Raw genomic sequence first — 14893 nt, forward strand, 5'->3', positions numbered from 1 at the left:
TCAAGCAAGATGGCGGCGGCTGGCCCGTCGTGAGCAAACGGAGGCAGTACGTTTGATTAAAAAAATATTTTATTGTTAATTTTACACTGTTCTTACACTCAGATGTCGCGCTCATCTATGAACGCTGCATCTGAGGGGTACAATGACGGGGGCAGAGCTATAGCAGCTCCCTGTCATTGCATCTGCTACTTACAGTAAAATGCGCTTCGTGATGAAGTAATTCGTCACAAAGTAAATTTTTTATAAAATTTGGCGAATCAGCCGAATCAAAATTTTTTATTTTTTCGCTCATCTCTACTGCATACACGTACAGTAGAAGGTGGGCCAGTCCTTGAGCCTGTTGGTGTCTGGTACAGTAAAAGGGTTCTCCCATGGCTAATGTAAAAAAATGACACTCAGACATCATATAATACATGACAATCTCTTTCTAACAAAGCTAGAACCAGCCCGGTACCTCACCTGGATCTAAAGATCTCCCCATTCATTGTTCTGCTAGCTTTATATTAAGCTTGCAGCTTAAGGGGAGTGTCTTTTCTGCTGTAGCTCAGGAGGTGTGTTCATGCTCTACCTATCACAGCTCAGGAGGAAGTTGAAAGATGAAACTGGGCATGTGCGGCCTTCTCAGTGAGCAGGACAAAGAAATAAGGAAAAAAAATAACTGCAGGTGGAGCTATACAGATACATTTTATTGAATAATTCACTGGCTATGCTAAGTTTTTAATTAAATGCAATTACAAAAGTATTCAGATTCAGGTGCTGGTTTGAAAACGGCAGAATATTTTTTAATGGGACAACCCCTTTAATGGCAGCACCGACATGTGGAGACAATATATGTCCTTTACGGCCCACTGAGTAAATGTGGTTTCTGCCCAGGCACACCAGCAACTTGCCCAGGTGATGGCAATGCCGCCTCTAAGCTCTCATGCTGTGATTCCTGCATCAATGTCCTCCTCTGCCTCCTCATCCCCCACCTTGTCCTCCACTGTAGGCATAGTTCTGAGTGGTCCTCCAGAATACCACTTATGCAGAGCATGATGTTGTCACACTGTTCTACATCTGGCCAGCCTGGGTAATGGGGTCACACCAGGGAAGAACTGCTCTGCGTCCTTCATCAAGAAATTGAATCCTGGCTGTCTTCTTGCCAACTGAAGATTGGTACCATGGTCACCGATAACAGGAAAAACATTCTGTCGGCGCTGCTTCAAGGAGGGCTGACCCATGTGCCCTGCATGGCTCACGTCTTTAATATGGTTGTAACGCAGTTCCTGAAGTCTTCCACCCAACTGCAAGACCTCTTGAAAAAGGCCAAGGCACTTCAGCCACTCTTACCATGCAAAACACATCCTCCTTGGCTGCAAAGGCAGAATGGTGTTCCCTAACATCGCCTCATATGTGATGTTTCCATATGTTGGAACTCCAGCCTCCACATTTTCGACCGATTATATGAGCAGGGGAAGGCCGTGAATGATTTCTTGATGATGCAGGCGGACAGGAGTACTCTCCTGTGTAACTTCGACGTTAGCCAGTGGCAGCTCATGCGTGACACCTGTAGTTTGCTCAGGCCCTTTGAGGAGGCCACTTTATTTGTCAGTCTCGAGGACCACTGCCTTGACTGCTGGAGGAAGTGGAGAAGGGGGCAGAAGCAGCAGTACAGTAGCTCTGTCAACTTGAGTCTCAAGTCTCTGATAAGCATGTTTCTTCCCCCACCAGCTGAAGAAATCAGCCAACAGCAGCACATACATGGAGCAGAACCTGAACCAGCAGATCGTGGCATACTTGGACTGCACACTGTCACCCCAGATCCACGATCCCTTGGACTACTGGGAAGCCAAACTAGAATTGTGGCCACAACTGTCCGAAATTGCACTGGGCAAGCTTTCCTGCCCGGTCCAGTAGTGTGGCATCAGGGCAGCGTTTATTGTGATGGGGGGCATAGGTAACCCAATGGGAATTCACCTTTCAACACAATATGTTGAGAGATTAACCTTTATAAAGATGAATCAGGCATGGATCAGCTAGAATTTCCACACACTGGTGCCTGAGGCATCAGACTAGATCATTCTGGCAGTAATGTTCTGTCAAATATGGCTCATTACTACTGGCCACAAGCTTCAGCCACTATTCTGATGCTGCCACCTGCCTGATGCCACACACCTGCTGCCTCTGCTGCCATCTTCTCCTACTGCCACCATCTTGTGCTGTTACTGCCAATGCTATTGTACTCCACCTCCCTACTCTGTGACTGGACCACTATGGTGACTCCTTATGTTGCTGCCACCTGCACCACTCTGTGACTGGGCCAATTATGATGACACCTCTAACTGTTGCCACCCCTCCCCATACTGTAACTGGGCCACTGTGTTGACTCCTCATGCAGTTGCCACCCTCCCCACTAGTGTCCCTGTTTGGCCTTGTTGACATCACTGTTTATTTTACCCTTCTTCTGATCTGTTAGAAGAACTGAAAAATGGAAAACTTTACGGATGCTGTCTTTCGAGCAGCCATAAGGCCTGTATCACATGGTCCCTATTTTGCATCAGAATTTCATCATGATTTGGAAGCCAAAACACAGAAGACATGCAAATATTTCTATAACATGTTATCTCTGTTTTGGACCCACTCCTGTTTTTGCCTTACAAATACTGATTAATTAGTGACCAAATATTGACCGTGTAAACTGTACACATTTTATATCAAACCCCAATAAATTCAATAATTTATTTTGGTATCAGTTTGCATATAGCTATAGTGTAAATTATTTATTTAAACTTTCTTCAAATAAAACTAAGAAAAGAAAAAATAAATTACTAAAATCATATTAATAAAAGGCCCAATGTGCCGCGTAAAAAACATCCTAAAAATTATTTTGGCGGTCCAGTAAGTAAAAAAGTTAAGTACTGTTAAACCACCTTGTGGACTGGTCATTAAGGGGTTAATTAAAACACGAGAAGTGTTTTCATGTTACCTACGATTAGGCCAGGCCCCAGACTGGTAATATGCCCTGTGGGTCAATCAATGGGTAGTGGTTTCCTGCCACTCATTCCTCTGCAGAGTTTTCCTCCTTTGGTATCCACGATTTTACGGATTGATGAAAAAAAAATGTTGTTTTATGGTATTTTGCTAATTGGTGCTAGTAGGGGCACAATCTATTATAGGGCAAGGGAGAAAGGCAGAGTGGGGAGTGGCACTTAGAGATATAAGGCACACCAAAATTAAAGGCCAAAACAGTACCCCACTCCCTGTGTCAGATCCTGTAGGAAACATATTCATAGATGAGAAAAAACAGCTGCTGCTATGGTAAAATTTCAGCATTAAGAGCCAGAGGCACCCACAACATTCTGATACTGACTGTATTAGGACCCAGTGAGAAGCAGAGCCTGAAACTAAAGAGGTCAAAATTAAAGTAAAACCACGACACTCAATTGTAGCATGAGATAGTGAATTTTGGTCTATCCTAGACCTTGTTCACGGCCTATTGTGTACATGCAGTGGTGTATCTTGGTTTTGTGCTGCCCTAGGCGAGACTAAACTCAGGCACCCCCCTAATATAAATTTGACCCACCCCTTCCTTTCACGGCCAAACCCCTTCCTCTGTAAACCCCTCCCCTTCCTCTTTAGGCTCCACCCTTTCCTGTTTTGCATAACAATATTAAGAAATTTATCACGATAACGATATATATATCGCAAGAAATACCAGTTTAAAAGAAAAAACACAAGGGGACGTTATACTGTATGGGGCAGCCTCAAGGAGACGTTATACTGTATGGGGCAGCCTCAAGGAGACGTTATACTGTATGGGGGCAGCCTCAAGGAGACGTTATACCGTATGGGGGCAGCCTCAACGAGACGTTATACTGTATGGGGCACTGGGGCAGCCACAAGGAGACGTTATACTGTATGGGGGGGGCAGCCACAAGGAGACATTATACATACTGTATGGCATTGGGGGCAGACATAAGGAGACGTTATACTGTATGGGGGGCGGGGGCAGCCACAAGGAGACATTATACATACTGTATGGCATTGGGGGCAGACATAAGGAGACTTTATACTGTATGGGGGGCCGGGGGCAGCCACAAGGAGACACTAAACTGTATGGGGGATTGGGGGCTGCCCGGCTGCCACAAGCAAATAGTGCACTGAGTCTGTGTCATAAATAAAGGTGGGATGTCAGACTATCTATGGTGACCCTGGCCTCTCCTCGAGGCTGCCCCAGGCCATACAGTCTGTATGGGGCAGCCTCAAGGAGAGGCCAGGGCCACTATAGACAGTCTGACATCATACCACCTTTATTTATGAGTCTCACTCTCACTGTGAACCTGCAGTATTTGCTTTTTAACTCTCTTGTCTCACTCTCACTCACTCCTGTTTGTTCCTCTGCCTGGACCTGGTCCTGGTCTGGACACTCCTCGCAGGGTAGGTAGGCCAGGAGTCAGGCAAAGTGGCCAACTGTGTGAGGAGGGCAGACTTTTCCCGGCCGGTTGTGGCTGCCGCTTGTGTTTTGAATATTCTGACCCACTGCGCATGCGCAAATAAGACGACTCGGCGCAGGCGCAGTAGGAGCTGGAATTTTCTGCTACTACGCCTCCTACTGCGCTTCGGGCATGCGCACTGGGCCGGAATATTCTGCTACGGGGCCTGCGCCAACAAACCCCCAGCAGAGCCAGTCAGGAGCGGAGGGAAGAGACGCACCTCCCACGTCACTACTGGAAGTGACGTGGGTAGCAAGGCCGGGTAGGAAAAAATTCCGGAAACACCTGGGGTCGGGAGGAGGAGGGAGGAGATAAGTAATAAGTCACTCCTTCACTATGCGGCGCCGGCGATGCTGCCGCTCGCAGCGGCATAGTGAAGGATCGGATCGATCGGCAAGTATTTGTGTAGGCAAACAAGGCATTTTGCCGCCCCATTGGCAAGTGCCGCCCCAGGCAAATGCCTTGTTTGCCATGCGATAGATACGCCTCTGTGTACATGCAAACAAATTGTAAGTGATGGCACAAAATTAAGATCCATAATACAAGGTAGCATAAATCATAAAGATAATTATAGGATGATGTCTAATATGAGAAAAAGAAAAAGTACTGGAAATATAGTAGATACATATCATATAGGACAGATCTCTTGTGAAACTAGAATTAACATTGTGCATTCGTCAATAGTATTACACATTAGTATCATAACGTGGCATTATATATTGGTTTACCACAGCATATAATGTAGTACTTAGGATATACATGTATATATGGAGGCGCAAGGATCGAGTATATAGCGCAGTATAGGTATGAAATACTCCGACCTAACTTCGGGTCAGTGTATTGCAGACATTTCAATAAGAAGTGCAGATGTAGATAAAAAATGACAATGGCATTGGTGGACAGTGGGTACCCACCATAGTAACGGCATGTAGATCGTGAAAGGGAGGACAGCGATCCACCTATGAATGTACCGGGTGGACGGTGTCTGACGTCACGTCCGGCTGGCGCATGCGCACCTAGGCATGCTACAATTGAGTGCCATGGTTTTACTTTAATTTTGATCTCATACTATTAACCACTGAGCACCACCTACAGCGACTAGGAGTGCCGACCAACTTCTTTTCTATTGAAACTAAAGAGAAGCCTGGGAGTGAGGATGGTAAGTAAATAAGTCTGGTATAGGATCTGAATTTATTTTGGGGTCTGGTGATTGGATGCAGAAGTGCAGGCGTCATTGATGTCTTGGCAAGGAAACTTTGCTCTCATCAGGAGAAGTTGTCATGGTGGTCTGCAAGTCGCTGGATCTATAATCGGGCTGTGACCCTCCTGACATCTCTGTTAGTAGACACAGTGAAAGCTATTAGTGGTACTGGTATCTGACCATTATATAGTCACTGTATGGTTATATGACTGGTTATATTTTTTGCTTGTATATTAGTACGCCTGTCCTTGACTGAAAAGGTGAGTGATCATGATGTGATAAGGTGTTTCAATAATACATATATTTGCCAGCTTCTTAGCAAGGACTTCAGGGAGATGCAGAATTACCGAATTTAAATAACACATTTTACATATGACCCCATTCATCACATGCCCAAAAATAAATAAAATATATACAGCAGACCCATCAAGTAATGTAGACAAGACCCCCTAAGTAAATATTGATGCCTGACTCTCTAAATAAATATATGCCCCCCATAAATATAGACCCCAAAATAAATATAGTCCTCAGAGATTAGTGTAATTTAGAATTTTTCCAAGTCTCCTGGACATTTCGGGATAGCGGTCAAGTATAAGTCAGGCGTATTTCCCAATATATACCTCCAAAGGAAGGCTGTGTATTATAATGGGGGTTTATGTTATTTTTTGGGTGTTCTCGGAAGAACCGCAGGGCTTAAAGGTCAAGCAATTTGAGATTCAAATGTGCTTAAATATGCATATATAATAAAGTTGCCCTTCAAAGAGTATTGTATTAATAGAATGTGTCGGCAGATGAGAACCATTTGGCCCATCTAGTCTGCCCAATATACTGAATACTATGGATAGCCCCTGGCCCTATCTTATATGAAGGATGGCCTTATGCCTATCCTATGCATGCTTAAACTCCTTCACTGTATTTGCAGCTACCACTTCTGCAGGAAGGCTATTCCATGCATCTACTACTCTCTCAGTAAAGTAATACTTCCTGATATTACTTTTAAACCTTTGCCCCGCTAATTTAAAACTATGTCCACTTGTAGCAGTTTTTCTTCTTTAAAATATTCTCTCCTCTTTTACCTTGTTGATTCCCTTTATGTATTTAAAAGTTTCTATCATATCCCCTCTGTCTCGTCTTTCTTCCAAGCTATACATGTTAAGGTCCTTTAATCTTTCCTGGTAAGTTTTATCCTGCAATCCATGTACCAGTTTAGTAGCTCTTCTCTGAACTCTCTCCAAAGTATCAATATCCTTCTGGAGATATGGTCTCCAGTACAGAGCACAATGCTCCAAATGAGGTCTCACTAGTGCTCTGTAGAGCGGCATGAGCACCTCCCTCTTTCTACTGGTAATTCCTCTCCCTATACACCCAAGCATTCTGCTAGCATTTCCTGCTGCTCTATGACATTGTCTGCCTACCTTTAAGTCTTCTGAAATAATGATTCCTAAATCCCTTTCCTCAGATACTGAGGTTAGGACTGTATTACTGATTTTATATTCTGCTCTTGGGTTTTTACGTCCCAGGTGCATTATCTTGCACTTATCAACATTAAATTTTAGTTGCCAGATTTTTGACCATTCCTCTAGTTTTCCTAAGTCTTTTTCCATTTGGTGTATCCATCCAGGAACATCAACCCTGTTACAAATCTTTGTGTCATCAGCAAAAAGACACACCTTACCATTGAGGCCTTCTGCAATTTCGCTGATAAAGATATTAAACAATATGGGTCCTAGAACAGATCCCTGAGGTACCCCACTGGTAACAAGACCTTGGTCTGAATATACTCCATTGACAACAACCCTCTGTTGCCTGTCCCTCAGCCACTGCCTAATCCATTCAGCAATATGGGAGTCCAAGCCCAAAGACTGCACTTTATTGATAAGCCTTCGATGTGGGTCAGTATCAAAAGCCTTACTAAAGTCTAGATAAGCGATGTCTACTGCACCTCCTCCATCTATTATTTTAGTCACCCAATCAAAAAATCAATAAGATTAGTTTGACATAATCTCCCTGAAGTAAACCCATGCTGTTTTTCATCTTTCAATCCATGGGACTTTAGATGTTCCACAATCCTCTCCTTAAGTATGGTTTCCATTAATTTCCCCACTATTGACGTCAGGCTTACTGGCCTATAGTTGCCCGATTCCTCCCTACTACCTTTCTTGTGAATGGGCACAACATTTGCTAATTTCCAATCTTCAGGGACGACTCCTGTTGCCAGTGATTGGTTAAATAAATCTGTTAATGGTTTTGCTAGTTCACCGGTGAGCTCTTTTAATAGCTTTGGGTGTATCCCATCAGGCCCCTGTGACTTATTTGTATAAATTTTAGACAGTTGACTTAGAACCTCCTCCTCTGTAAAGACACATGCATCAAAAGATTCATTAGTCTTCTTTCCTAACTGAGGTCCTTCTTCTTCATTTTCCTTTGTAAAAACTGAGCAGAAGTATTTATTGAGGCAGTCAGCTAGTTCTTTATCTTCTTCCATATACCTTCCTTCTTTTGTTTTTAATTTGGTAATTCCTTGTTTTAGTTTCCTTTTTTCATTTATGTATCAGAAGAATGTCTTATCGCCTTTTTCCCCTGACTGAGCTAATTTCTCTTAGAAGCTCTTATAACTTGTTTGGCCTCTCTCTGCCTAATCTTATTAATTTGTCTGTCATCCTAGTTTTTTTTTTTTTTATAATTCCTAAATGCTATCTTTTTGTTTTTAATGATTTAGGCCACTTCTGCTGAGTACCACAGTGGTCTCTTCCTTTTTTTTTTGCTTTTACTGACAAGCCTAATGCAATTTTCTGTTGCCTTCAATAGTGCCACTTTTAAGTAGTCCCATTTCTCCTGGACTCCAATGAAACTGTTCCAGTCTGATAGGGACTCGTATACCACTAATCTAATTTTAGAAAAATCAGTTTTTCTAAAATCTAAAACTTTTGTTTTTGTGTGGTGTGACTCAGTCACTGTACTTATAGTAAACCACACTGACTGGTGATCACTAGATCCCAAGCTTTCCCCTACAGTAATATCAGATACCAAATTCCCATTTGTGAATACTAAATCTAAAATGGCCTCCTTCGGGGTTGGCTCCTCCACTACTTGCTGTAGAGATAATCCCAGTAGGGAATTTAGAATATCTGTACTCCTGGCAGAACTAGCTATTTAGTTTTCCAGTTTACATCTGGAAGATTGAAGTCTCCCATAATGATAACTTCCCCCTTCAATGTCATTTTAGCTATTTCCTCAACTAGTAGATCATCTAAATCTTTGACTTGGCTAGGTGGTCTATATATCACGCCTACACGAGTTACCTTATGATTATCAAGCTGCAAGGTAACCCAAACTGACTCTAAATTGTTCTCGCTAACTTGTATCAAATTAGATTTTATGCTATCTTTCACATACAGAGCCACCCTCCCCCTTCTTGCTTTCTCTGTCTTTCCTGTATAGAGAGAAATTTAGTATTAGCCCTTGCTTAATATACTGTCAGGATCTGGTAATAACTAATAATGTTAAATATGGTCACAACCTTGAAGAGATTTTGGGGGAATTTGTAGTAAGGGGGGCATCTATATGGAGGAATTGGTGGCAATTATGGTGGTCCCCTATGGCAAGAACTTATGGAGGTTTATGGAGCAGACAATTATGGGAGGCATCTGTGGCAAGTGTTAATTGGAATGTGTTATGGACAGTTATGGTGGTCATGTTAACATGGTCTTCTGTTGCTAAGAATCAGACTTACGTAACAATTTCCAACATAAAACATTATTTTACTGGAGAACCCTTTGAGACACCAGTATTTGTAGGTCTACAAAACCCAACAGGGTTTGGAAATATATAAAACTAAAATAATGGACGAGCGCACTTCATTTGGATCATAAAGTGCTAAAAATTTAATTAAATCCCAATATAAGTAGATACATGTACATCAATAAAAATCGAGTCAATCAATAGTTAAAATACAATAAAACAATAGAACAATGAACACACTTTGAATAGTCCACAAGTTGTACAATTGTAAAGATGGTTGTGTCACAGTATACTGTAGTCTGTTTATACCAGAGTACTGTATGATCATTAATGTTTTGTAATACTGGAGATCCGTTTGAAAAATGAAATGGCTTGGGTTCTCCTATCCAGGAGACCTCTGGTTATAATTCTGTTTCACAGATATTTCACAATTCTTGTAGGCTGGCATTGGGACATCAGTATGGATAGATGGTATAAATGTCCTGATTCAGTCTCGAATCGACTGCATATACTGGGATATTTCTATATGTTTCCCAAACGTTGGGTGCCGATCATATGCATCAGCTTGCTGAATAATATTGAGCAGTCCCGTGATCGTTATGAATGTTGAGCTTATATAAAAAAGCTTCTTACCTCCCTCGTTGTGGACGGTATATTTCAAGCTTGAGTCGGGCGGCGCGGGACACTGCCGGCGTCTTACTTCGTTCAGCTGCAGCTGACTTACCCGAGATCTCGCGAGATTTGTAAACAGGATTCTCGTCCGTCGCATGGAAAAGACACAGTATATCTTCGGTATAATTGCGATTATTGTAAATTCTTAAATCCAATTTTACAGCATGGCCATGCTTGTATTCGTGGAGGTGCTTCTCTTACAGGTGTGCGATCCGGCCCATACGCATTTCGGGAACTCTCCTTCCCTTCATCAGTGGTGTCGCATCACCTGTTGGCCTCCACCTTTTATATGCTAAATAGCACCAAAGTATGGATAACTGGATTTCTTTCTTTAAAATGGATTCATGCGTTTTTTATGCATGCGTTATTTATGCGTCTTTTTTGTGCTCATGCATTTTTTGCACCATATGTTCATTCCATCAATACAAACATCCTCTATGTATAGAATTTATAATTCAGATTGCGTGTGGAAGTTATTCCATTTTAAAATTGGATATGAGTACGTGGTGTTTTCATTTTGATTCATACTACTGTGTTCTTGAATGAATCTTTACATTACATTATACACTCATATTTCAATTTAAAATGTAAAAATTAGACTCTATGATAAAATAAAATAAAATGAAATCAAACGGCGGATAATTATGACTTATATGATATATAGGAAATAGCGAATGCATATTGGATCTTTAATTCATACCTCTCTGTAAGGATTTGGAGTAGGAAAAATTGGACATAGATATTGCCTTATGCAAAGTAAATTAACTAGCTTGTTCATTTATTTGATATTAAGAAGAACCATCTGAGAGAATAAACCATGCTCCATCTGCGTCACTAGATATTGACTCCACATAGATATATAGAATTCCATGTCTGTGTCATATAGATCTTGCAAAACATTTTGGGCTGCTTCGAATTTCCCACCCAATATAATATTGAAATTGGCAACTTATGACTCCAGATAAGATGTAGATTGGTGACTCACTGGACCCGTAACGTGCCAAAGCAAAGACCGACTACAGGTGGCCATTGTGTTTCCCAGTATTCAGAGGGACTCGCCTTAATAGGCACGATGTGATAAGAGATAGCAAATAACAACTTGGAATATAAAGTAAACCCCCGGAGACTCATCCATCCTACATTTCAATCAAATCTTCCACAGGCAAGACCAAGTGACGAGACCAGCCATGGACTGCAAGGTGTTTTGTTTATTTGCCATTGCCCTCATTGTTGGGTCCTTCAGCACCGCACATGGACAGGCTGCACTAAGTAAGTAACTTATTTTATTCAACCAGCTTTAAAGAGATTCTCTAGATTTGTCAAAAAGAGTAAATTATGCATATCCGGGAATGTTGGCTTCATAAAGGGGGATCACTAAGGGTCATCATGTACGGTATCAAAATTAAGAGTAGCTACAAAGAGCATCTCACACCCGGAAGAACCTGTCACATTGGTGTATTAAATTATCAGCCCATCGATTTCAGTGGCTAAAGTGCAATTCTTATTTTCCCCTGTGGGGGCTCTGTGGGCAAACTGAACAGTTTCTGCCAGGGACACACAGAGATCATAGTTGATCACTGATTTTTAACTTACAAAGACATTAAAGAGAAAGGGGGAAGACAAGTGAAGTAGTTGGGATAAAGGGATGAAAACGACTTTCAAGCTCCTTTCAAAAAATATGAAGAAGAATGTCTTAGGGGAACAGTTCAGTTCTATGTGGCAAGACTGAGTTTAAATTTTTACCATGTGCAGCCATTCTTTGCATAGGGTACCATTGACCCAGACTGTGATGCTGGGAGTGCTGATGTGGGGGGAATAAGCAGAAGGGACCAGTGTGCATCCTTTTCTAGGAGAACCAAATGTTAGATCTCCGCTAGTTAGAATCTTATGGGCAAGGACATACACAGATTTGATAGGACCTCATAGGAAAACTTGGTATCGCACCCCCCACCCCCATTTCCAAGTACGCTCCTAGGCAATGCCGAATACAAAGCCTCAGACTTCTAAAGAATGTACAATTTATTTTAATAATAAAAAGTTGCCATCCGCATCACCCCCTTCTGTGTTGAATTTTTTTTTACTGGTGCTTCATAAATATGACACTCCTTCTGATCACTGTATATCTCACTAGACAACTGGTATAAATACTTTAATAAATCTCCTGCTTCCTTTCCCACAGTACATTATTTAACTGGCTGCCTGTTGCCACCACTAGGGGGAGCTCAGTGCTTAGGAATGTATACAGTTGCCATCAACTGCAAAGGAAGCTGTAAAATTTATTTGCACTGAGCTCCCCCCAATGGTAGCTGCAAGAAAATGTAGTGTTTTGCATGTTGGGAACAGAAGAAAGAGTTCAGTGCCTCCCCCATCCCCTTCCACCTTCCTCCTGGGCACGCCAAATTCCTGCCTCCTTTAAGACATTAAATGGCTGATTTATGAAAACTGTCAAAAGGTAAATCTGTCTTTCAATAGCGACCAATCACAGCGCAGCTTTCATTTTCCCAGAGAAGAATATAAAATGGAAGCTGCTCTGTGATTGGATGCTATGAGCAACAAAGAGCTTTTCAAATATCTTCACTTTTGAGTTTACAGTTTCGCCCCTTACTGCAGGGGTTTCTATAAGATACCCTCATGATGAGGGGCCCCTCTTGTTGTCAGCGTCCTCTTAGGTTATTTTATGTAAAGGAAGCCATTAGTCATGACCTAAAGCTAAAATGACAATTATTTATTTAAACCCAGGGATGATATGAGATAAGTCAGCGCACATGCGAGTATGTAAAGAGCGCTCCCTCTAATTTGTTTAATTGGAGATGTAAACAATGTTGAAGAAACAGAATTAATCAATGATCTTCTTGCCGCTGCCTGTTTGCCTTAGCGGAGTGTAAATAAAGCTTTGTATATTCAAACGGTTAAACAGAAAGTAGTCTGACAAACGACGTTTCAGGATTCAGCTCATAGGGTAGTGCAGCATAGGAAGAGTCCTCAGGGGTGCCACATAGGAAGACCCCAGGAATGGAAGTGGCCCATGGTGGGTGCACCATTGGCAGAGATTTTGCGATGCAGCTCAAGGGTTTTGAGTTACGACTCAGGGCATTACCGCCGAAACAGTTGAGGAGCTTTTCACTTTAGTATACGCAATGGCTAAAAGGAAAAGACCCCATAACATAGTTGAAGTGTCCCCTCTTTCACCCTACAGATTCCCTTGTGCCAACCCCCTGACCTCCATTCACAGAAATTTACTTGACACCATGAGCCCACCACAGAGCTCCTGTTACCTTGAGTCTACTTCCCGTTCCACCTCCACAACGCTCCTTCCATCCTGATTCCACCATGACATGGAGTGCCCCCAATGAGCCCCTTCTACTTTCTGTGTGTTTTATGCTCCCGTTCCCTACAGAGCCATTGCCCCTTTATGTCCTCCTTGCCCCTTGCAACTACCCCAGATAAGCCTTCCCCCAAGGAACTCCTGCCACCTTGGGCCTTGTTTGCTGGTTTGAATCTCCCCACCACCTAACCCCTCCCTATTACAAAGTCCTTGATACCATCTGTCCCCCTCAAAAAAAAGCTGACACCCACTTATATCCAGAAGGAAGATACTCTTGATTCTAACATAAAGGGTGTAATGACATAAGGGCGAAGGTATTGGTGCATATTTAGTAAAGTTGGAGTCCAACACAAATATGGCGCTCATTCATGGTCATGAGAGTGGCCATGATCAGTTTGTCAGTATCCCACTCCCTGGATTCGGTATATATAATGTTTTTTTTAGGTTATTCCATTAGTGAAACATAAAAATGTGACTCTTCGTTTCATTCTATTACTATAACTAGATTGCCTGCATCCTTTACAGCTGCAGCCTGACATTGAGCTTCCAGTACATCATGGATACATGACCTTTTTATCATTTTTGCAGCTGACGAGCAATGTAACGTACAACCAGTCGCAAGAGTAAATTGTGGTGAACCCGGTATCACACCCTCCGAATGCTTCAACAAGGGATGCTGCTTTGATCCCACCCCAGATGCCATCTGGTGCTTCTACGCTCGCCCAGATGATGGTAAGACTTGAAAACCTCTATTTTTTTTCAATGGAAAGGACCATAAAAATTTGCATGTATAGTATTCCCTCCTGATATATTCCTTATCTCTAGAATGGGGGTCCCCTGGTGACACTGTGAATGAAGAGGTGGCCTTCTCTCCGTTTTATGGGAGTCCCAAAAACAGCCGATTGGAGATTATAAACAGATATTTTGTGTCCTAATTTTATGTTTCTTTTTCCTTTTTTCTCTCTCTAGAATGCATCTTGTAATTGGATTCTGATGAACAACCCGGTCACTGCCAGTGGAAGACACAATCATCATCATGTTTAATATCTGCATAGATGTAAAAATCTGAGAACTTTCTCTGCCTTGATCAGATTTTATCTCGTAAAAGACTTTCCCTCTTTCTAAATGTATTACAGCCAGGCACTTAAGTAAAGAAATAAAATTGCAATTGGAAATGAAGACACAATTTTGCATTTTTTGTTTTCATTATATACTTCCACAGAGTCTCCGATTGGTATTGCACATAGAAGAAAGGGGGCACCCGTATCAAATATCAAAATGGGCCCCATTATAGTGCTAGTGCTTAGTTGTTTTGATGGACCCATAGACTTGAATGGTAGTGTTTGGACAACAACATGGGGCAAGATGGGCCTGATGGTAGTCAGGGGTTCCCCTGATGTTGAGTATTTGTATGGGTGCAAGGCTTTCCATGTCCCTTCTGTTATTTTTTGCAGACCTTATGCGGAACCATTCATTTCAATG

At 42.1% G+C, this 14893-nt stretch overlaps 1 protein-coding gene across 1 annotated transcript; it reads left to right on the top strand.

Annotated features, from left to right (window-relative positions):
• Positions 1 to 11249: 11249 nt before the first annotated feature.
• On the top strand, positions 11250 to 14518 carry LOC122930666 (putative gastrointestinal growth factor xP1). The gene is made up of 3 exons (XM_044284194.1): positions 11250 to 11355; positions 14000 to 14143; positions 14381 to 14518. Exons 1-3 carry the CDS (start codon positions 11274 to 11276, stop codon positions 14392 to 14394), a joined length of 240 nt encoding a protein of 79 aa, XP_044140129.1. The 5' UTR covers positions 11250 to 11273; the 3' UTR covers positions 14395 to 14518.
• Positions 14519 to 14893: the final 375 nt, after the last annotated feature.

The sequence above is a fragment of the Bufo gargarizans genome, chromosome 3 (genome assembly GCF_014858855.1).
Source record: "Bufo gargarizans isolate SCDJY-AF-19 chromosome 3, ASM1485885v1, whole genome shotgun sequence".
Classification (NCBI taxonomy): Eukaryota; Metazoa; Chordata; class Amphibia; order Anura; family Bufonidae; genus Bufo; species Bufo gargarizans.

Bases quoted from the DNA above. Each gene is read 5' to 3' on its own strand.
- LOC122930666 (XM_044284194.1), top strand. From the start codon at position 11,274: ATGGACTGCAAGGTGTTTTGTTTATTTGCCATTGCCCTCATTGTTGGG. The intron at 11,356-13,999 runs GTAAGTAACTTA...TCATTTTTGCAG, and splicing joins ACATGGACAGGCTGCACTAA to CTGACGAGCAATGTAACGTA.